General features: G+C 46.8%; 1 protein-coding gene across 1 annotated transcript in view; it reads right to left on the bottom strand.

Annotated features, from left to right (window-relative positions):
- Positions 1-23573, bottom strand: part of ttn.2 (titin, tandem duplicate 2) — a gene marked incomplete at its 5' end in the record, with an annotated part of 205553 nt that overhangs the window by 165567 nt on the left and 16413 nt on the right. The window contains 19 exons of the mRNA XM_079733755.1: positions 8454-8504; positions 9034-9399; positions 9528-9716; positions 9809-9934; positions 10360-10644; positions 10791-11022; positions 11167-11335; positions 11434-11578; positions 11670-11930; positions 12039-12299; positions 12397-12657; positions 12737-13000; positions 19412-19672; positions 19763-20023; positions 20289-20552; positions 20717-20989; positions 21108-21374; positions 21471-21752; positions 21846-23539. Coding sequence (XP_079589881.1) covers positions 8454-8504; positions 9034-9399; positions 9528-9716; positions 9809-9934; positions 10360-10644; positions 10791-11022; positions 11167-11335; positions 11434-11578; positions 11670-11930; positions 12039-12299; positions 12397-12657; positions 12737-13000; positions 19412-19672; positions 19763-20023; positions 20289-20552; positions 20717-20989; positions 21108-21374; positions 21471-21752; positions 21846-23539 — 5912 coding nt within the window. The remainder of the gene's footprint in view (positions 1-8453; positions 8505-9033; positions 9400-9527; positions 9717-9808; positions 9935-10359; positions 10645-10790; positions 11023-11166; positions 11336-11433; positions 11579-11669; positions 11931-12038; positions 12300-12396; positions 12658-12736; positions 13001-19411; positions 19673-19762; positions 20024-20288; positions 20553-20716; positions 20990-21107; positions 21375-21470; positions 21753-21845; positions 23540-23573) is intronic.

The following is a 23573-nucleotide window of genomic DNA, read 5'->3' as shown; positions in this document are numbered from 1 at the left end:
GACCTGAAACTGGAAGCTACACATTTCTGATGACTTCCCTTTGAATTCTATTTTATCATCTTTGGCTGGCTCAGCAAACACATCAAAGTTGATGCTGACATATTTCTCTCCATGTTCGCTCATCTGATGATCAGTGTTGGCCACCAGTTGGACTGCACGCTGAGACTCTTCAGCTTCATGCTCAAACTCAAACTCCAGCTCAATCTCCGACGCCTGCTCTCCCTCCAGGGACATGTTGCCTACCATTAGGTCAAACTTCTGGGGCTGGACCTTGGCGCTTCCTAGGGAGACGGCAGTGAGCTCCCGGCCTCGGGTCTGACCGGACAAGTTTTCGGTACTCATCACCTTGAGGAAAGCCCTGCACACCGTCTCCCCGACCACATTGATTGCTCTGCAAGTGTAAACACCACTGTCCTGGGTGCTGACTCTAGATATCTTCAGGAAATGGTTGTCTCCATCAGAGGAGGGAAGATATTTCTTGTTGTCATGGGGAATTTTCTTGTCTCCTTTGAACCAGGAGATGATAGGCGATGGTCTACCCATGAGAGAACACTCAAACAAGACTGTGGTGGTCTCGGGGGTCTCCATGTCACAGATAGGGTTGATGAACCTTGGGGGCATTTCAGTAACCTCAAACGATATTTTCAGATCATCATTCTCCTGTGTGACAAAGTCCAAAGCACCCTCCTCATACAGACTAGGCAAAACGTCCAGGGAAATTATCATGCTCTTATTATCTGCGGTATACTCAGGAATGGTAATGATTTTCACCTGCCTCTCAAACTCTTTGACCTCGTTCTCATCGAGCTCAACCTCCAACAGGATCTCCTGAGGGGACGTAGAGCGAGAAGAATCATTGTCCTCCATGTCAAACTCCATAATGTGTTGATGAGTCACCGAAGGTGGAGCAGGCATGAACCTCACTTCCTGAGATACAACAACAACTAAAGCTACGCTTCTCGCTTCCCCTACATAGTTCAGGGCTTCACAAATGTACTCCCCCTGGTCTGCTTTGGTGACACTGTTCATTGTCAGTCTGATGTTATCTCCATCTCTGTGCATTCGGACTCTGTCGTCAGAAAGCAGCTGGGATTTGTTGTGGAACCATCTCACCTCTGGAGATGGAAGACCAAACACCTCGGCATAAAAAGTGAGACAATCATTTTCAAACACCCTTTTCTTTGTAAGAGGTTTGAGGAACGCCGGTGGTATTCCTTGAACCTTCTCCTGGATAGAACCAAGACCAAGAGACCCTTTGCTTTCAGCAAGGAATCGACTTTCCTCCAAACTATACACAGAAGGTCCGATATCAATGCCCTTATCCTCGGGAGACCTCAGGAACTGAGAAGGAGAGAAGAAGAGTTCACTGGAATCAGCCGTCGAGGCTCTCTTCTGCTCTGTAGAAGAGAAGGGGTATTCTGGAGGAGTCATGAACCCCCCAGATATGCAGGTAGCTGGAGTATGGAAGGACTCTGGAGACATGGGGGTTTGGAAAGACTCTGCGACTGTCTGTAAGATCTCAGTTGATGAGGCAGGGGTGAAAAACCTCTCAGCAGCATCTGCTATATCATCACTGAAGGTGCTGCCTATCTCTATGGACATCTCAGACTCTGGGGAAAGTGGTCGTCCCCAGTCTATCTGAGGGTGATAGTAGTCATACACAGCATTGAAAGTTACTTCCTCTACCTCCATGATTCCAGCAGAGGCTCCAAGTTCAATTGAAGCAGTGTCAAGATCACTGCTTACCTGTTTAGTTATAGTCTGCTTCTCAGCCTTTTGCTCTGCTACAGAGGCAGCCAGACCAAATGCCATGCTGTCTGCTCTGGACTTCACAGCCATTATTTGTGATTCACTGGTAGATCCCTCTTGGAGAAGTCCATCATGACTCTGAACTTCAGCAAGAATGTCAGTGTCAGCAAGCCCATCAGGTATTTCCTGGAGCTCTACCTTGGAATCTGGAATACTGAGGAAGACCCCACTATCTATTGAGGGCTCTGGGATTGACATAATTTCTTTGCTCATTGTAAACCCTTTACCCAAAGTATCTACACCAAGACGTGCCTCCAAATATCCATATGCCTCCTCCTCTATGAGAGCTGAGACCTCCTGAATCTGATATTTAGAGTCACTGCCACCAGGAGGTGATTTGGTATCAATGCCTCCCTTCTGTGTTGTGACCTCAGTGACTGTAGCAGCCACTTTAGAGGTACACTTATCCTCCTCTATGAGAGCTGAGAACTCCTGACTCTGATATTTAGAGTCACTGCCACCAGGAGGTGATATGGTATCATTGACTCCCTTCTGTGTTGTGACCTCAGCGACTTCGGCAGCCACTTTAGAGGAGATCTTGGCCACTGTTTTAACAGATTGGAAAGGTATGAAGCTACTTGTTCTTTCAAATGCATGAATAACTTTCTCTCTCTCCATTTCCTCTGCCTCATCAGCCTCATTGTATTCAGCCACCTTCCCTGGCAGAAAAGGCTCAGGTCTGACCACATCTGCTTTGTTCTGCACATCCTGGACAAATGTATGCAACTCCAGGTGGCCGTCCAGCACAGAAGACCCTTCTACACTCCTGATATCACTGTCCGTCTCTGACACAAAGATTGGCTTCAACATCTCAAGCCTGCCAGGCTTAGTCTTGGTAGAACCTGTTCCAGCAGGTATACATGCTTTTGATCCAGGTTTAGTTTGGACAGATACTGTTTCGGGTGGTATAAATGTCATTGATGTCGGAACAGTTTTAGGCTCCCCAAATACAGTAGTTTGGGAAGAGAAAGCTTCTTCTACATTATGTTTAGGTATGAGTGGACTTCCTTCCCTAATCACTCTAGAATGTGCTTCTTTCGTCAGCACAGGAATGAATTCCTGAGGAAATAGACCTTCCATTCTTTGTTCCTCACTAAAGGGGGGGAATCTGTATCCGTCTGGTGAATCAGACTCAAAAGCTTGCTTTATCTGAGAAACGTTGATTACAGCACCAGAAGACTCCAGACCACAGCCAGATATAGATGGCAGTGGCTCTCTGAAAGATTCAGGCTTGGTTGGTTGGGAACTGCTGAGATTCTTCTCAGATGAGGCAACACAAGTATTTTGACTGGCTGGATCTCCAGTTACCTTACACTCTAATACGACAGGCTCTCCATTTGAACCAAGGATGCTCTCGAGCTCAGTGACCACCTCTGGAGCCTCCCTTGTGACATCAAAGGAGAATGTAAATTTGTGTTTAACAGCCTGGGAGGCCCCCTCTTGTATCTGCGGGGTGGGATCTTTGGTGACATCCGTGGAAGCTGCCTTCGCTTCACTGCCCACGTCGATCATGTCAGGGAGTGGTGTGGCAGAGGTGATTCTGATCTGCACTGGAGAGCAGGTGCAGGAGTTATCAGAGTGCTGGGGTCTGGGGTCTCCTGCCTGGGGCACATGGAGGGTCGCTGCTCCTGTACTCATAAAGGCTTGCAGCTCCTCCTCTATGGAGTGCTGCTGGTGTTTTTCTGTGGTTCCCTTGGACACCAGCACCCGGGTGGCTCCTGATGTTCTCAGAAGCTTCTCATCTGAGATCTCCAGGCTTGCGCAGCAGGTGGACTGGCCATGACTGTTGGTTATGATGCAGTCAAAGGTGCCTTTGTGTTCGGTGGTTGGGTAGTATACAGTCAGTTTTGAATGACAAGATTTTATCATGATGTCATAATCTGGGTTGTGAGTTAAGGGATGACCGTCTTTAAACCATGTGACTGATGGCTCAGGGTCCCCCTGGAACTGACAGGTAAATTCTGACATTTCACCAATTTTTACTTTCATGGTTGTTATTTCTTTGACGAATACCGGAGGTGAGCCTTTCATTTCCTTCATTTCGTTTTCTTTATTTTCCTGCTTGGACTTGGTTTTAAAGTCACTCATCTTTCCACTTGCTGTGCCAGTCTCAAGATTTTTATCCCTCCATTCAGAGGTCTCTTTGGACCCAATATTCTCCCTCCTAACTTTTCCAACATCCACCTGGTCATGTTGTGTTCTTAAGCCCTCTGTTTGTTCTACCTGGCCTTCCTCCACCGTGAATGTGTACTCCCTGCTTCTCCTCTTCTTCATTTCCATTGCGAGCCCTTCCTGTGTACTACAGCTTGGAGCTACTACAGAGGAATTCCTTAACATGTTAGTGGGAGCCTGAGCATAACCTGGTTCAGATCCATGGACTGGGGATTCAGGGAGCTGGATGGGAATGCAGCTTGGGACTGATGAGTCCTTTTGGCTTCTATCCAGTTCAGATGCTGGGGCTGAGTGTGGGGGGTCTTGAATTGTAACATCACAACTGTAATATAGGCTATGACCAGCAGGAGACACGGAAGCTGGGGTAACAGCTCTTGGTTTTATGTCAGGTAAGGATTCAAATACATATTTAGATGTATGGCCATAAGCTAGCAGGTGAGCATGTGATGGTTCTTTAGTAGGAGCTTGATCCTGAAACTGTTGACAGCTTCCATCTCTATACGGAGCAGGAGGTTCAAACTCATAAAGTTCCTCAGACATGACTGCATGATGATGTTCTGTCCCAGCTTTAGATGGATCATATCCTGAAACAGTGGAATCATGTGGTTCTGAGGGAGTCTGTTTATAGTGTTGTTCACCCATAGACCATTCAGACTCAAGCTCCACAACTTCCTCCTGGTCAAGGACATCCTGTTGCCACTTGAGAAGTCGCTGTGCCAGGGCCTCCTCCTCACTGACAAAGTACTCACTGTCTCTCTGAAGTCTGGTCTCTCGTCCCTCTGTGGCCAGTACCTCAATCATTTGCTCATCTTGTTTCATCAGTTGCCCAGTAGGATCAGCCTCACCCAGGGTTGATTTCTCCATAGTTATATTCTCTGTAGAAGTCTGTCCGGGCTGTAGGGCTGTAGACTGGCTGGTTGTCTGTACATAAGTAGACTGGAAAACTGTGTCATATGGGGGGTAGGCCTCCACCCAGTTGTGTGGGAGTTCCACTGTCTGCTCCTGCTCAATCTGCACCCCTTGCTGCCATTTCATGATCCTATCATTCAAGGCTTCCTGTTCACTGGAGTACTCACTCTCTGTTTTCAGCTCAGAGATGTTCTCCCTTGACAACTGTAGCTCACGATCCTCGCTGCTCTTTTCAAACAACATTTTTTCGCATCTAGTTTTCATTGTTGGTGATTTCTGTTTCAATAAAGTATATTCTGCTTCATCTGGTTGTCTTTTCATCTTGGGTGATTTAGGCTTCAAAGGCACCTTTTCATGGCTTCCCAGATACTGTTTTGTTTTGGGGGATTTCTGAGGGACAGGAAGTAGAGTATAAGCCTCTATAGCTGGTCTTGGTTCAAATGTCATCTCCATGCTGTGCTCCTCGGGCTCCAAGTATTGTTTCTCTGTGGCCAAGGCGAGATCATGTTCAGGTTCAAAAGGTTCCTCTTGAGACATTCGCATCCCATGCTGCCTTTTCCTGATGCGCAGAGCAAGGAGTTTCTCCTCACACTCCATCCTGTCGGCCTCAAGGCTCTTCTCGTACTTAGCCTTCAGAGACTCCTCCTCATATTCCTCTTCTCTGTCTCCTAGGGTTACCCTGTCACCAAGGAATTTCTCGTTTGTTTTACCTATCTTAGCTGAGGGGGATTTCTGTTTCAATGAAGTACTTTCTGCCTCCTCTGCTTGCCTTTTCATCTGGGGTGATATAGGCTTCAACAAAGGCACCTTTTCATGGCTTCCCAGGTACTGTTTCGTTTTGGGGGATTCCTTAGTGACAAGGAGTGGAGAATCAACCTCTACAGCTGGTTTTGCTTCAAACGTCATCTCCATGATGTGCTCCTCCGGCTCCAAGTATTTCTCCTCTGTGGCCAAGGGGAGGTCATGTTCAGGTTCAAAAGGTTCTTCTTGAGACATCCGCATCCCATGCTGCCATTTCCTGATGCGCAGAGCAAGGAGTTTCTCCTCACACTCCATCCTGTCTGCCTCAAGGCTCTTCTCGTACTTAGCCTTCAGAGACTCCTCCTCATATTCCTCTTCTCCGTCTTCTAGGGTTACCCCGTCTCCAAGGAATCTCTCGGTTGATTTACTTGTCTTAGCTCTGTGTGATTCTGTTCTTAACAAAGACACTGTACCAACTGTTTCAGAGCATGGCACTTCAGATCCACCTGCATCCATCTTCTTCTTATCAAATTCACCTTTTAATCCACACTCTGCCTGAGAATCAACTAAAGTATCATCTTTTTCATCCTCACTTCTCTCAGTTAATGTGCTGGTGATGTTCTTCTCACCTGTCACAGTTATGTCACCTGTTAGAATCTGGATGGCCCGAGTTCTGGACTGGGGTTCAAATGAGTGCCTAACACGATGCTGGGAGGCCTCCCTTCTTTGAGAAACCAAACCTAAACTACTGCCCTGAAGCTCCCCGCGACCTGCCACTGATGACCGATCTGGCAAGGAAGAGGGAGCCTTGACCCTGAGTCTGTCCACATAGTCTGCATAGCTAGATTCACTCGCTACAGACTCTGCATCAAACTCTGAGGAGGACATAGTGGACACAGACATCCTCTTCTTTAATTTAACAGCCTTTTGAAGTGAGGACAGTTTGGTTCTCACCTCGTGAAGGCTTTCGGTATCGCTGAATCTTTCGCTGTATCGGTCACTGCACCGGTCACTAAACTTATCACTGAACCGTGCCCCTGTGTGCCTGTCGCAGTAGATATCACTGAACCGGTCGTTAAAACGCTCAGGGCTTTCAAACATGGCGGGCGGGGACCGAGCACGCTCAGAACCAGTCTCCAGATGCTGGGACTCTTTAGCTGAAGCTTCAGCTTTGGATGGAGATGGTGACCTGAAGTAGACAGTACGCACCAGACTCTTTGATCTGGACCTTCCCCGCTGGTCTTTGGATGTCTTATCAAATGGTGAGCCAACACACCTGAGGTCCACCCTAAACTTCCTCTCTTTTCTCTGCTCTGCCATATTATTAGCTCTCTCATTGGATCTGGCAGAACGCCTCGCTAAGCTCAGATAGTCAGCAGACTGTCCTTCCCCAAGAGACACTAGCAGTGATGCTGTGGACTCTGCTGACCCCTCTGAATTTATGGCCATGACCTTGTAGCTGCCAGCATCCTTCTCTTTGATGCTCTCAATAACTAGACGTGTGGTGTGCATGTACATTTTACTCTCTGTAAGAATCTTACGTCTGTGCTCTTTATGAATAGGTTTGTTATTATGGAACCAGAGGAAAGTAGGAGGAGGACCAGCAACAAGTTCACATTGTAACTCTACTGGGTCCCTCTCTATAACCGATTGCAACTTTAGCTGTTTAGTGAACGAGGGTTTGATTTTCTCTGAGTCGACGGCTGATACCAGCCCTTGATCCAGGGCGTCTATTGTGTCACAGAATGCTCCTTTTGGCTCCTTGTTTGTGCTGAGAATAACACTGCTTTCTTCCTCTCTCCCTTCATCAGAAGGTTGTCCTGAAAGAAAGACACAAATAGCTGTCAAGACAGTACAACCTGAAGCATAAACAAGAAAAGATTTGAATATAATCATTAATGAAAATATTAAATGCATGCTGCAAGTCACAAAGCCATAAGAAATAACAGTTTCACTCACCATATTTGTTCGAATAAACGCAAGATTCTTTTTAAAAGAAACCTGCAGGAGGTTTTGATCCTTCTTCTGTGGAAATTTCTTCAAAACATAAATTACTTATAAAAAGCATAGATGTTTCCGAGTTAAACTGACGGGCTTGTTTGCGATTGAACATTCCTTACCTGACTTGCAGACAGGAGAATAAACGCCCTTTCTATTCCTCTGACTCTGGTGAAATGTATGAGAGGCTCTCTAATAAACTCGCTTAATCAAGCAGTAGAATTGTTTGAGAAGGCGTTTATTCGAACTAATATAGTTTACTTGTGTTATTTAAAGGCAAACCAAAGGAATCACATCCCACTATCTGCAAGCCAGGCTAGGAGATATTTGGCAGGAGAGACATCACTTCCAGATTATTAAAAAGACAATTCAAAGATGTGGTTATTTATCCATATCTTTTAAATACACATTCAAGTCTGGAATCTTACAAGAGATATATCCTGCACCTGAAAAAAGACACATGAACCTTCATGCCAAAAGAGGCTCAAAGGATGCAACCTCACAGGTCAAAGACGTACATCAAGCACGCTTATCAGGAATAAAACATGGGAAGAGAAGATAGAGAAGGACAACAGGGAGGACATTTATATTGAAGAACAATGCAAGAGTCCATGCAATGTGAATTGAAAGTAAAGTCAAAGGAATAGTTCAACGTCATTACATATTGACACACTTTAAAAGAGGTGGTTGGTTCAAACCATAATAAGGTTTTATAAACCTCTTTTGAAGTAAACAATTAGATTGTATTTGGTTGAACTGTCCCACTTCTAGTGTGCTGTGATGAAAACATTGGTGTCCTTGAAAAAAACGTCAATGGGTCTTACCTTTGACTTCGTATTCAGACTTGGTTTCTATCTGCTCTTTAACTTGAGGCACTGTTGAAGAGAGGAGATGTGCTATAAGTTCAGAGCCTGAACCTATTGACACAGCACCCAATCTTGGCAGAGCCCTCAAGGTCATTTAGGCAATACGAATAAAACAGTTATCTTTATATTTTAACATTATATGGCGAAATTACAAAAAATTACAGTGAGTAATAAATTCACCATGTTTGTAAGTAGTAGATATGAATCATGACTAGAGAGTGATGGTATCTTTGGGGAAAGGATAACAGAGACTGGGAAGTGAATTTCATGCAGAAATCCAGAAGGTGTCCCTTATAAAATATGGTGAGATGTTTCTTGAGGGGGTTGACCTCGGAGAGGAGGGATTTATCTGTAAGGTTAGTTAAGAGAAGAGAAGAGGGGGGATGGAGGGATGTGTGACGGATCTTCTGGGGCTGCATCATGCAGGAGATGGCAGAGCACTGCTGGGAGGAGAAGTGACTTCAGGCTCTTAAATGGAAAGGTGGGGCAACAGATTCATCTGAAGGGAGGGAAACCATTTGCAGTGGGACCAAGTTACCTTCTTCTTTAGTTATGGTGAGAGTAGCAGAGCACACCCCCTCCCCAGCGCTATTGCTTGCTCTGCAGCTATACTGCCCAGCATGCTCAGGGAAAGCATCAACTAGAATCAGTGTGGCAGTGTTTGTCACATCATCAAAATGAAAGACAACATCCTTTGTGGGTTGAATGGGCAGCTGATTGTGAAACCAGCTGATGTGTGGCTTTGGGGTGCCGGACACACAAGCATGGAACCTGGCCACTTCCCCATGGGACACAGTGCTGCTTTCTATTGGCTGGATAAAGGTGGGCTTCTGCCCAATTGAATGTTTCTTTGGACCGGTGAGGCAGGTGGAGACATGCAGCTCCGGCTCACAAAGGGCTCGCCCTGAAAGGAAGCATGTTCACTTTTTACAAAGATTGGGTTGCAGTTGGATGATGGGACGGGCAGACCAGATACAAATCCAACAGGATTATTAGTGAGGAAAATCAGCAGTAAGGGTTCTCATGACTCACTGTCCAGCTTGAGGCTTGCAGAGCAGGACACGGTTCCTGCGCTGTTCTTGACCACACAGGTGTACTGTCCTTCATCCTCAGAGTAGACCCTGGAGATCTCCAGTTGGCAGTTGTCATCAAACTGGGAAATTCTGAAGAAGTCTGACTGTTTGATCTCCTTGTCACCGTGGTACCAGCTGATCTTCACATCTGGCCAGAAAGAGAGCAACTCAGCACAAAAGATCTAACTTGTACATCACATAAATAGTATTGCTGAAAGTTAGAGCGCTTGATCCGCCTACCTTCTCCACGCACTCGGCATTGGAAGCGTGCCGGCATCCCCTCAGGTGTGGAGGTGTCAGCAACGGGCAACAGAACCACAGGAGGAGCGACAAGCGCAGACGAGTCCGGAGATACCACCTCAGACACTGGAGATATAAGACATCATTACCACCTTCAAATTCTCCACAGATCCATCATAACCACCCCCACATCACCAGCTCATCACCATTTCCACCTCCTCTACAGATTCATCATCACCACCTCCACATCCTCTCCATGACTACCTCCACATCCTCTCCATCACCTCCTCCACATCATCTCCATCACCACCTCCACATCCTCCCCATCAACACCTTCACCACCTCCCCATCACCACCTTCACATCATCCACATCAAAACCTCCCTTTCCCACCATTAGAACCTCCACAACAGAACAATCAGAACCTCCACATCAGAACCATAACAAGCTCCACATCCTCACCATCCCAACCTTCACATTATCAGATCAGCACCACGACCTCCACATCAACTCCTCCACGGCATTTACTTGAATGACATGCAGAGGTGCTACCTTCTACATTGAGTGGTGCAGTGCTTGTGGCTGCTCCGTAGTTGTTCTTGGCTTCACAGTTGTACACAGCTGCATCCTCTGGGAACACCTCAATCAGCAGCAGAGTGTGGTCGTTTCCTTCATGAAGGAACTTGCACTTGAAGCCAGAAGACAAAGCCTGGGAGTTCTTGTACCAGGAGACCTGTGGCTGGGGAACACCAGTCACTGCAACAGTGAAGCGAGCTGGTTTTCCAGCCTCCACTGACTGAGGCTCCATGTGCTTGATGATCTGAGGGAGCTCTGGGACTAGAGAGGGAGAAAAATGAGACTCAGGTCCAAACTTTGTAAGTTAAATTCATATTTAGGTGTCATGATATGCAAGTCTTATATATTTTCGTATCTTTATTGCATTCCCTGCATTTTTGGTCAAATGAATATAATATTTGAATTACTGTTGACACGGAGGTTCATGGTGGTCCTGTTTTTGCCAGCGATGAAGGTATATTCGCCAGCATCACTTCTGTATGTCTCGGAGATGGTGAGACGGTGGATCTTCCTGATGGTCACGTAGTTAAACCTCTCCTCAACTGAGAACTGGATCTCAACTCCATTCTTCAGCCAGCGACCCTCCAGATCCTCCTCATTCACCTCAAACTCAAAGGTGGCTCTTTGTTTCTCCAAAACCTTGAAAGGAAAAGACAAGGTTTGGACTATTAAGGTTGCAGTAGGTATGTTGTAGATGCTGCATTCACACCTCCTCATTGTTTGCCTTGGTCGGGACAGGACCAAGGTGTATGTATTTCTGCTGGCCCTTGTTGTGTGCCTCACTGTGATGGTCTTGTCAGCTGGTTCGGTGATTCTGACGTCTCTTCCCTCCACGACGAGGTGAGCCTTGGACACACTGGATCCGGCCACCACTGAATACTCCCCGGCGTCGGACATACGCACCGTCTGAATCATGAGGCGATGGACAAACTTCTCAGCCTGAACAACGTATCTGTACAATGGAAAGAGAAGAGATAAGACCACTTATTTAAACCATATATAAATTTACGAGAAAAGTGGATATTGAACCAAACAAAAGCAACAAAATACCTTTCTTCTGACAATTCCAGCTCTTGTCCATCTTTCATCCATATTGGCTTGATGTTGGGCTCGGAAACTTCACATTCAAAAGTAGCCCTCTTCTTCTCTGTTATCTTTAGGTCTTTTATTTTCTTTGTGAATTCAATCAATCGAGCTGGAGGACAAATAATCACATTGATAAACCCACTGAAAAAAAAAAACATTCAAGAAGGAACACTGATCTTGAGTCGAGTAGTGTTAAATACCTTCGACAAAGAGATTTGCTGCCGTGGCTGATGATCCAGCTGTGAACTTGTACTCTCCCCCGTCTCCAAAGTGGACATTTCGGATGCTGAGGGTGTGAGTCAGCTGTTTGCTGCGAACCTGGCATCTGTCCGACGACTTGATCTCCACTCCGTTTTTCAGCCACTTATAGGTGATCCCCTCGTAGTTGACATTTACCTCAAAAGTAATGGTATCTCTCTCTTTGGCGTTAAGGTCTTTCAGCATGGATGTGACCAGAATAGCTGAGGAAAGAACAGATTATCATAAGTGTACTGTAGCTAAACTGCATCAATACGAAAGCTAGTATCACGTCATGATAAATTCCATGTCATTGGTGGTATTCAACTCACGGCTGATAGTAACAGTAGCAGAGACTCTGTCGTTTCCACAGACAAAGCTGTACTCGGCAGAGTCCTCAGTGCTCGTGTTCATGATCTTGAGCTGGTGGAGTTTGCCTTTGACCACAATTCTGAACTTCTCACTCATCTCTATCTCCACACCATTCTTCAGCCAAGTAGAGGGGACATTGAAATGAGAAACTTCACACTCCAAAGTGGCCACATGGGTCTCTGGTACCTCCAAATTCTTCAAGGGCTTGGTCACGCACAGAGCTGAAGTTCAAAAGAGAATGCATTCAAAAGTTGAATTCACATTTAATAAATACATCTACATCCTTCTGGTCAACAGTTTGGAGAGCAGGCTACTTACCCTCTACATTGAGGTGGGCGTTACAGCGCAGGTGTCCCACCACGGCGGTGTACTCTCCAGTGTTACTAGAGTTCAAGTTCTGGATGATGAGCTTGTGGGCCTTCCTCTCCATCAGGATCTTACATTGGTTGTTCGGCAGGATCTCCAGATTGTTGAACATCCACTTCACAGGGATATCGTCATGTGACAGACTCATCTCAAAGGAAGCAGTAGAATCCAGCAGCGATGTCACATCCTTTATCTTCTTCACAATCTTGATAGCTTTGAGAAAAATCAAAACATGTCAACAGGGCTTTGGAGCACCAGAATAGTCACAAGGCGGATATACAAGGTGACTTACTTTCCACGTTGAGCCTGGAGCTGGCAGACAGCTTGCCCAGTTTGAAGGAATAAACAGACTCGTCCTGGGTGTTGCAGTTCTTCACCTTCAGCGTGTGGACCATGCCCTCACAGGTGACCTCATATTTGTTACTGGTCTGCAGCTCCACGCCGTTCTTGATCCATTGGGCTCCCTTCACCTCGGCGTGGGTCAGCTCCAAGGAGAACACCGCCTCCTGGGTCTCCGTCACGGTCTGGTTCTTCAGGGTCTTCTTGATCTTCACGGCTGCAATCAATGAAAGGAGACCACTTAGATTCTAGTCATTACAGCTGCCAACCAGAGACTCAAATCGCTCCTTTTCTAAATAATTCAGAATCTACAAAATGTCTCCATTTACAGTGAGTTGTGGCAGCATGAAGCCTGTTTGTGTTTATCAAGCAGTGGTGACCTCAGACATTTTTCGTGATGGTGGACAGACTGTCTACTCAAAGCTCCAGTGAGTAGGATTTAGTGGCATCTAGAGGTATAGACTTGGCAGAAATGTAATTCTTTTTTTATTTAATTGAATTAATGTTCAATCCCATGAAGATAAGAATCAAGTGTTTGCATGTGGCGTGGGACCTCTTCCGTGATTTCAACCATGTTGCAACAGACAAATGACTCCAAAGAGACTACATTTGAAAAACAATAGAGAGAATTGTCAGAATGATGGTTGTGTTACCCCCATTACTAAGACCCATTTGTGATCCTTTTTTGTACCGTTGTTGTGTATAAGGGTGTATGGGGTTATTTTGTTGGTTGCATTTCTGCAAGCTGACCGCTAGTTTCTGCTAAATTCTACGTACTGGACCTTTAAAATATTGGGGAGGCACACACATCACAAGAAAAACCAAAAGCCTATGTGTGTTAATATAAGAGGAATCGCATAGAGATTAAATTCAGTTTCTTATTGTAGAGTAACTTTTATGAACCACCTGATGTGCATAGTATTCAACTGGTACAGTTAACATTTCAAGGTCAACAACAATGTGTTATGTAGCCGTATATTCATGTGTTAACCTTAAGTCTTATGTTTCAAATTTCAGAATGTTCCAGATGATTTAAATGGATGTTAGTAATGTATCCACTAGCTCTGCGTTGCCTATGTAGCTTCTGTGTGTGTGTAACGCACATAGACTGTAATTCAGGTTTAACTGACTTTTAATATGGGTACATTGGTGGAAACGATAGTTACGTATGTAGCTACGGTTCTATGAATTCCGGATGACCACCAGAGGCAGTAATTTTGCACTGGATGTTCCATCTTGCGCACACGCAGGTCGAGTAATTATGTCAACAAGGTCACCTGTGACACCTGGGTGACCCGAGAATATCGATATATTCCGGAAGTCATCCGAGGATCTGTTCCAACTGGATCTTCTCGCGGAATCTGAGAGGTCTGAGTGACAGAGAACTCTGGCGGTCATCCGGAATTCATAGAACAGTAGTTACATACGTAACTATCGTTCTATTTCATTCCTACTGACCGCCCATGGGGGTGCTTTTACCACTGGATGACTTATACCAAAAAGTTCACGAAGAGTATTTACCAATTTAGGACTCGAAGCCGTCGACAAGACAGCCGTTGCCACAGGATGAGGAGCAGCGACATTAACTCAGTAGAACCGTGCAAATGTACATGATGAGGACCATGTAGCCGCGGAGCAAATGTCCTGAAGTGGAACCCTCCTCAAGGCAGCCAATCTACTCCTGGTAGAGTGGCACTTAACGGCCAAGGGCACAGGGAGCCCCTGTGCTCTATATGCATTCAAGACCACATCCACAATCCAGTGGGAGTGTCTCTGTTTCAACAGGGCAGCCCCGGAACATACAAAGAGGTTATCTTTCTTAAGCAAGCTGGTTGTCGCTTCAACATATGCCGTAAGCGCCCGCACAGAGCACAGCGGGTCTGACACTCTTCCTGCACCCCCTGGAGAGCCTGAGGGATTGAAAGAAGCCAACTTGATTGATTGGTTTACATGATGGGGAGACAATTGTTTGGGTAGGAAGGATGGATTCGGCCAGGACACAACTCCTGACCCATCTGCGTGCCAGGGCAAACATGCCTGGCTCACTGACAAGGCATGGAGTTCACGACCCGTTTTGCAGTTGCAATGGCAAGGATGAATGCCGTCTTCATGGACAGCCATGTCAGGTCTGCCTAACTTAGCGGCTCAAATGGGGGTAGACATAAGGACCTCAGAGCTATTTGCAAGGCCCATGATGGTGCCCTCAGGGGTTGTGGTGGTTGAAGCCTCTGGGCTCCCTTCAGAAACTGCCTTACTAGGTAGTGGGACCCTACCATCTGGTTATCCACCCTTACATGTTTGGCCGAGATCGCGGCCACATAAACGCACAGGGAAGAAGCAGCTCTCCTGTTGTCCAACACAGACTGCAGAAACTGTAGTATCACTACCACTGAGCAAGTCTCTGGTACTTCGCCCTGTGCCACGCACCACTGTGAAAACAACTTCCACCTGTTTGCATAGAGCAACCTAGTGGAGAGTGCCCTTGAACTAAAAATGGTATGCCCTCTCTCTCCAGGGTCTGAGGGCCCGAAGGCACAGTCCAGACACCCTGACCATCTTGTGTCTCTGCCACTTGGGGTCAGAGTGGAGAACATTCACCCAGATCTGAAGATGACGCAACTTGAAAAGGTCTAGTGGGACCACCATGGATGCTGAGGTCAGCATACCTATCAGTCGAAGGAAGAGGCTGTATTAAAGCAACCTCCCCCGCTTTAAGCGCTGTTGCAGCTGCAGAATGGTAGCTATGCGCTTTGGAGAGAGGCAGGCTCGCATGGCCTAGTCGACCGAGTCGAGCTCCAGCCCCAGATAGCTCACAACCCGACATGGTGTAAGATTGCTCTTGGTAAAGTTAACCATGAGGCCAAGCCGGACCATATGGCTGAGGAGCATGGCTGTGTCCCTGATGGCCTGCTCCTGAGTTGGGGAAATTACCAACCAGTCATCCAGTCAACCAGTATCGCCATACTGCTGGCCTGTAATGGTGACAGGGCTGCTGCTATACACCGTGTAAATATATGCAGGGCCAGAGACAGCCCGAACGGTAGAACCCTGAACTGGTACACCTTGTCCAGAAATATAAAGGGGAGGAACCGCCAGTGATGTTGGGTTATAGGGACGTGAAAGTAGGCGTCTTTCAGGTCAATTGACACAAACCAGTCCCCCTGAGCGAAAGCCTGGAGGACATCTGCAACATGCAGCATGTGGAAGGGGAGAACTTTGAGGAACTGATACAGCCCTCTCAAGTCGAGAATGGGGCGAAACCCGCCATCCTTCTTCGGTACCAGAAAGTAGGTTGAGTAGAACCCATTGAGCTGTTCTTGTAGTTCTACTGCCTCGATGGCACCCTTCCCAAGGAGGGTGGCTACTTCCTGTCTCAGGACCAGGGGTCTGTCGGGATCTTTGACCACAGTAACTTTGATCCCGCTGAATGTTGGGGGCCCGCGTCGTAATTTGAGTGTGTACCCGTTGGATAGCATGGACACCATCCAAGGGTCTGCTCTTCCCAGTAGCCCAAGTGCTGCTGAGAAAAGTGTCCGACGGCCGGCCCTTGAGCTTCAGTCCCTAACCCCCCTGTCCCTAGGGGCCCTGGGGGGGCGGTGGCTAGGCGCCGGACCTCTTGGCGCCTGAAATGCTGCCCGTGGCGCAGTGGCCCCTCGATTTTCCACCTGAACGTGGTTGAGAGCTATTGGCATGGGGTACCACAGAGGCCCCCGGCCTGGAATGAGGCAGAGGTGCACGTCGTAAGCTTGCAAACTGCTGGATAGCCTGGCCAGCCTGTACACTTCGCTCCAGGGCCTGAAGAGCAACTGGCCCATACGTCTGACCTGGGACACTGGAAGAGAATGGAGGGTCCTTCGACACACCTCCGAAAGGGGCAACTGCGCCAGCCAAACCTGGTGGCGGGCCAACGTAACAGTTGACATTAATCTGCCTAGCTCCCTAGTAGGGGTGCAACGGATCACAAAACTCTCAATTTTCGGATCAACAACAAAAAAGATAACAAGACAAATGTGACTTTAAATAAAATCTTCAAATGTGTAAAAACAAAATAAAGTGAAAAATTAGGTAATAATCCTGCTTCCTTTAAAGCATAGTTAATATTCAAAAAAATTGATTGTGTCCACATAAAATAAAAACCTATAAAAATAATTTAAACAAAATAAAGTGCAATCTGAGGCATTATTCCTTCTTATTTCACCTTAACCACGTATGGTTTGAAACAGAGGCAGAACGAGTGCAAATTCCCAAGACGGCCCTTACGGGCAGCAATGTTGTAACTCCTGGTAAGGAGGTCATCCGTAATCCGGCAATGGGGCCGAGGGCAGCGCGCATCGGCTCTCAGAGCCTCGTCTGGTTGATGGAAGAGAGTCTGATGGGAGAGAGCCTTTGAATCTGGCCACCATCTATGAAGCTCTGCAATGTATGGCTCAGAGGGGGGCAAAGAGAAAACGGAGGGTTGAGCGGCCTGAGGAAAAAAGGCATTCACAGGTGCAGATGAAATAGGAGCTTCATTTTACCCCAGTGTTGCCAGGGCCATACACATGCCTGGTCTTACAGTGTCACGGCCGGGCCGCCCACAGACCCTTAAGAAAAAACGTGAGAGGCAAGGGACAATACCTCATTGACCCCTTGTTCCTCCTCCTCTGTAAAGAAACTACAGGATGCAGCTGTGGACAGCATGTCAACCTCTGGGTAAGGAGGTTGCGCAGTCGCAGGGTCACTCGCCGCGGGTGGTAAACCCTGAGCTGGTAGGAGGGGGGCTTTAATCTGAGCAACCTTGTTTGAAAGCGTATCCACTTTCCAAGTCGTCGACCTTATAGGACTTCCTGGGGGGTCCCCCAGCTGCTGAGGCACGGCACCTGGTGTCACTGGGACCAACACCTGAAGGGAGCAACCCTGGTCCGCCCTCCACCTCAGCCAACCTAGCTAGCCTAAGTGCTTGAGGCATGAAACTACAGCTCATGCATGGGTTATCTGACACTGCTTCCCTCAGGTGCTCAACCCCGAGACATGCAGGGCACTGGTCATGGCCATCCTCCGCTTGCAGGGAGGCCATGCAGGCGACACAATTATGGGCGCTTAACATGTCAACAAAAAATAATTAGCCTATGTCAAGTAAATTTATTAGTAGGCTAGGCAATCGGGAAACGACGCGACACCCCTACAATAATGCAGTGACGGCGAGCCTTGAAAACCCAAGCAGCCCACTGGAGAGCAAATTAAAGCAGGCTAGGCAATCAGGCTTTAGGCAAAAGCACCCGAGAAACGATGCGGCACCACCAAATTAACACAGTGACGGTGACTATAGGACGACCTAAGCTGCCCACTGACCAGGAAATTAAGTAGCCTGAGCCTAACAGGCTTCAGAGAGAGCACCCGAAAAACAGTGCGACCCGGCTAGGAAAATTAAAGTGATGGTGACCTTTGGAACCCCAAACCGCTCACTGGCGATCAAATCAAAGTATGCAACCGGTCTAGGTGAAATCAGCACCCGAGCAACAGTGCAACACCGCTAGAAGAATACAGTGACGGCGGCTTGGACCCCAAGCCGTGCACTGGCGAGCATACAAATTAGCAACCGGGCTTAGGCGAAAGCACACGAGCAACGGTGCAAGACTGAAAGAATAACACAGCGACTAGCCGCCGACTGACGCTCTCAGCAAATTAAAGCAAATGTGTAAAGGTGATTTAATCTGCTGAGCTAGCCGACGGCTACTCGTTGCCTACACACTGTACTCACCGCTGAACGCAACCGAAATCGAACTAATTGCAAGTCGCAGCCTTTGGTGGACGAAGTCGAATCAAGGCACCAACCCTTGGGTTACAAGGCTACTTGTGACAAGCTAATATGGTACATTACAACAAACAATGTTTGTGTGTCCTGCAAGTCCGCTACCGCGAGAAGATAGAAGGAACAGATCCTCGGGTGACTTCCGGAATATATAGATATTCTCGGGTCACCCAGGTGTCACATGTGACTTTGTTGGTATAATTCCTCGACCTGCACATGCGCGAGATGGAACCTCCAGTGCTAAAGCACCTCCTCTGGCGGTCAGTAGGAATGAAATAGAACGTACTCCTTTTTCCACACCAAAAGCGCCTATTAAATGGGTACTCGTTGAGATTTAGATTTGACATTAGGTATTTCTTCAGGTATTTCTGTCCTTTAACCTGTATTTCTTACAGGTTAAAGGACACATTGACATATTATACCAGCAGCTGGTATAATATGTCACCTTTAACATAGGTCTAGTCATCTTTAGGTCTTTTATTTTCATGAATTGTAATGGACAAAGCCTTAACTGTGGCTGGCTGGATTCATCATTTCATCATCGCTTATTTAAATGAATAGCACAGATTGTAAAAGATCAGATAGAAGCATATTATGCATACTAAGCATATTATGCATATGCAACACACTAGGGAACACCAGTAGGGGGAGCCAGCGATTTATCAAGGAGGCCGTGGCCACCCCTTGGCCACATCTTGTCAAGGCACTGAAGAGATTTGCAAAAGCAATGGTTTTGCACCTTTGCACCTCAACGTGACAGTAGAAGGTCAGGGGAGCCACTGACCATTAAGTGATTGGTGGAAGAAGTGTGATTCTGCCTGAGCATTTGGAACCTACCCTCAACTCTGAGGTTGGCCGTGGTCTTGGAGCTGGCAACCTGGTAGGTGTATTCTCCTACATCCTGGGGTCTGGTGATAATGATCAGCAGGCGCCGGACGGCTCCTTCCACCTCACTCACAACATTGTCACTGAAGTCAATAGGCTGGCCTTCCTTCAGCCACCTGCCCTCAGCCTTGGCGTTGGCCACCTCACATTCCAGCTGGGCTGTCTGGGACTCTGCCACTGTCACGTCCTGCAGGGGTCCGGTGATGGCTCCGCCTAGTGGTGGAGAAAACAAACCGCTTACATTTTAGAATCAGAAAGGAACTGCTTCCTAAGAAATCACTTGTTAATGAAGTAAGAACATACCAGAGACTGAGAGCGAGGCACTGGTGGTCTTTTCACCAGCATGGAAGGTGTACTGGCCCTCATTGTCCTTCATGGTGTCTATGATGGTAAGTGTGTACATATTTCCATGTGACTCCATCTTGTACTTGGGCCCAGCTTTGAGGGGCTGGTTCTTCAAGCTCCAAACTGCATCGATCCCAGAATGGGACATCTCCACCCCAAACATGACGTTCTGGGATTCAGAGCATACCTTGTCCTCTAGGTGTCTTGTGATGTTCACCTCTGTGTAAAAGAAACCATGAATAATCATTAATGTGACAATAATACATATTATACTAGACACCTCTGAAACAGCAAAACAAACAAATATTACAAGAATAAATGCAAAGGTATCACATAGAAGGTCAACAACATGGACAAACAAACAACAAAAAAATAAATATATATATATATATATATCTCATTCAAATCCAACAGGTTTGGTTTTACCCAAACCTCCCACAATTTGAATAGTGTCTAGCTATTCCTAAATAATTGATAATCTTACCTTCGACCGACAGTGTACAGCTGGTGTCAACCTTGCCCACCACCAGTTTGTAATGTCCCTCATCGGAGGCATAGGTCCTGTTGAAGACCAGACGCTGCTTGGCCCCCTTGGACACCATCTGAACTCGCTCACTGGCTGTCAGCAGCTTATCATTGTGGTACCATTTGACAGAGGTTATGTCCTGAGCTGAGATCTTGGTCTCCAGAACAGCCTTGGTTCCCTCAGTAGATGATACATCCTTCAGTGGCACCAGGACATCAATGGCTGTGCAGATAACAGAACATGATGTGTAAAAGTGATTATTGTAGTGAGATACATAAACATTACATAAGATGCTGGTGTATGCTATTACACTTCATTAGAATAACATTAAACAACAGCTGTAGATATAATTGAGTGTATTAGGTTATACGATTTATATTCCTTACTCTGAACACTGAGTTTTCCAGAGGTGGAGATGTCCTGGGCAGGAACCAGGAAGGAATAGACAGCAGCATTGTCTCTGGTGACATTCTCCAGCAGCAGCTTGTGCACAAGTTTGTCAATAACCATGTGGACACTCTCTGAGGCCGAAAAGACCTGGCCGTTCTTCATCCAGGTTCCTTCAACGTTCTCCTGGGAGAACTTCACCTCCAGCTGGGCAATGTCTCCTTCACAGACAGTCAGGTCACTCAGGGGCTGCATCAGCGTCACAGGGCGCACTGAGGACATGGTCATTGATACTATTAATTAGACTCAAGTTAATCACAAACAACTGCATCCTAACACAAGAAATCGGAAGTTGAAACACATGTGAAATCTCGGATATAATCTGCTTACATTTCATCTTCAGGGAGCCACTGGTCCTCAGATCTCCACAGACAAAGGTGTATTTCCCCTGGTCCTCTTTCTTTACATCCTTGACTGACAGAGAGTGTCTTCCACGACGGGAGGACATGGCATATTTGCTGCTACTAGAGATCTCGTTGTCTCCAAAATACCACGTGCCCTCAGCATCTTCACGGGACAGCTCAACCTCAAACTCTCCAGCATAGGTCTCAGGAACTTCAATGTTCTCCAACATCTTGGTGAGCTCCAGGGCAGCACCTGAACATCAGATGTTGGTAGCGTAAGGAATAATCTTCTAAATAACTACTGGTTTCTTTAATAACTCTCCACACCAAGGACAAAGAGTAAGCTTACCTTCAACATGGAGTCTTGCACTGGTCCTGATGCTCTCGTCATCTATTACAACACAGCTGTACTCTGCATCGTCTTTCATCTCGATGACCAGAACGGACAGGAAGTGGACCTTTCTGTCCGAGTGCATCCTGAATTTGTCTCCAGAGAAGATATCCATGTTGTTTTTTATCCATTTAACCTTGATGAAAGGCTCGTTGGTTTCACACTCAAAGGTAACCATTGTGTCCTTTTCATTAGCAGTTACATCTTCTAAATTTTGAGTGAAATTTACTGTTGCCGTGCCTGTAATGAGGAATAAAAAAATATATATTTTCAATTTCAACTACACTTAATAATACAGCATGTTTCTGTTTCTGAAAATAAACATCACTATACCTTGCACAAGCAGAAAAGCATGGCTTGAAGCTTCCCCTGCTACATTTAGGGCTTTGACCATGATACTGGCCGAATCTTCTGCAGTCACATCCCTTATCACCAGCTCACAAACGTGGTCCTCAGGCCAGTACCAGTAAATACGTTCTGACTTCTCAAGCTGAATGCCGTTCTTGAACCACTGACATTCGGGTTCTGGTCGTCCGACAACCCTGACTCGGAATTGAACCTCTTCCATCGGCGCAACGGTCTTGCTAGTAATACGCTCCAGGATCTTGGGAGCTTCCATACTGGGAGAAAGCTGAATCCTCTCTGGTTTGAAGGTGGGGATGGTCACGTTGCCCTGTTCCTCCAGAAGCTTCCTCTCTGCCTCTTCTTTTTCCCGCAGGCGGTGAAGCAGGTCTTCTTTTGTCTTCTTCAGTAGGTCCTCATAAGACTCATCCTTCCTGCGAGACTTGAACTCTACAGCAGATATTGACTCATAGAATCCTTCCTCTGTTCTGCGCTTGAACTTGCTCTTCAGTTCATCTGACTCCTCTGAGGTTTTCTCGTGGACAACTCTCTGGGTCTTCTTCAGTTTGACGAACTCTTTCAACTGGGAGGTCTCGCTAGGTCTGTCCACCTTCATGATGTCAAAGCCGGGTCCTGCAGACTCTGTGGACTCTGCGGTTTTAGTGTCAGGTGCACGTCGGAGTACGGACCTGAAGTCCTCTCTCTGCGTGATTTCTATCTTCACAACATGTTCTGTTGAGCCTAGAGGACTATCAGCAACTACCTTGACCTCTCCTGAATCATAAACTTTGACATCCACTATCTCCAGGTAGTAAATGCCATCATAACGCAGTCTGTATCTCTTACTCTTGCGAATAAGTTGTCCGTTAAGGTACCAGTTTACCTTGGGTGTTGGATAACCAGTCACTCTGCAACGGAATCTCGCCGTTTCTCCTTCAAGAACTCTTGCTGGATCTGGAACCAAAACAATGTCAGGTTTTGTCTTCTCTTTCTCCTCATCAGTACTGACACCGGTGGGTCCTCCCTCATGAGCCATGCGCTCCATCTCATCAATTCTGTGTGTTCCCCTCCTTCCGTCAGGGAGCTGTGAATCTTCAACAAGGCCTTTCTCATCCTTAACAATGAGGGTGGCAGAAGTTTGATCAACTCCAAACTTGTTTGTAGCTCTGCAGGTAATAACACCGCTGTCTCTTGCGTAAGCAACTTCATAGTCCAGACTGCAATAGCCGAACTCATTGACCATGCGCAGCCTATTGGCAGCATCAAGAGGTTTGCCATCGTGTAGCCACTCAACTACCATAGTGGGGTCACCAATAGGAGTCAGTCTGCACTCAAAATGAGATGGCCCAAAACGCTTCATTCGGACAGAAGTCAGCTTCTTCTTGAACTGTGGTTTCTGCTGCTTCTCTTTGTCATAAAGGTCTCCCTCCTCCCATTGGTCTTGGCCATAACGTTGATGAAGGGGCTCCAATTCAGGAGCAGCAATATCTTTAGCCTTGTAGGTTCCTTTGGTTATGATCAGCTTCCTCTCTGGTTCACGCATTGCAGAGTCTACCTCAACATTGACTTTACAGCGAGTGGTATCTCTTCCAACCTTGTTGATGGCTGTAGCTGTGTACCAGGCACTGTCAGATCCAGCTGATGAAGTGATCTGGACTTTGGCCTCTCCTTTAGTACCCTCGATCCTAAGAGACATTTAAACTAATTAGTGAAATGTAT

Source organism: Pollachius pollachius (genome assembly GCF_949987615.1).
Source record: "Pollachius pollachius genome assembly, chromosome: 3".
Lineage (NCBI taxonomy): Eukaryota > Metazoa > Chordata > Actinopteri > Gadiformes > Gadidae > Pollachius > Pollachius pollachius.
This window is presented reverse-complemented; position numbering and strand designations above follow the sequence as displayed.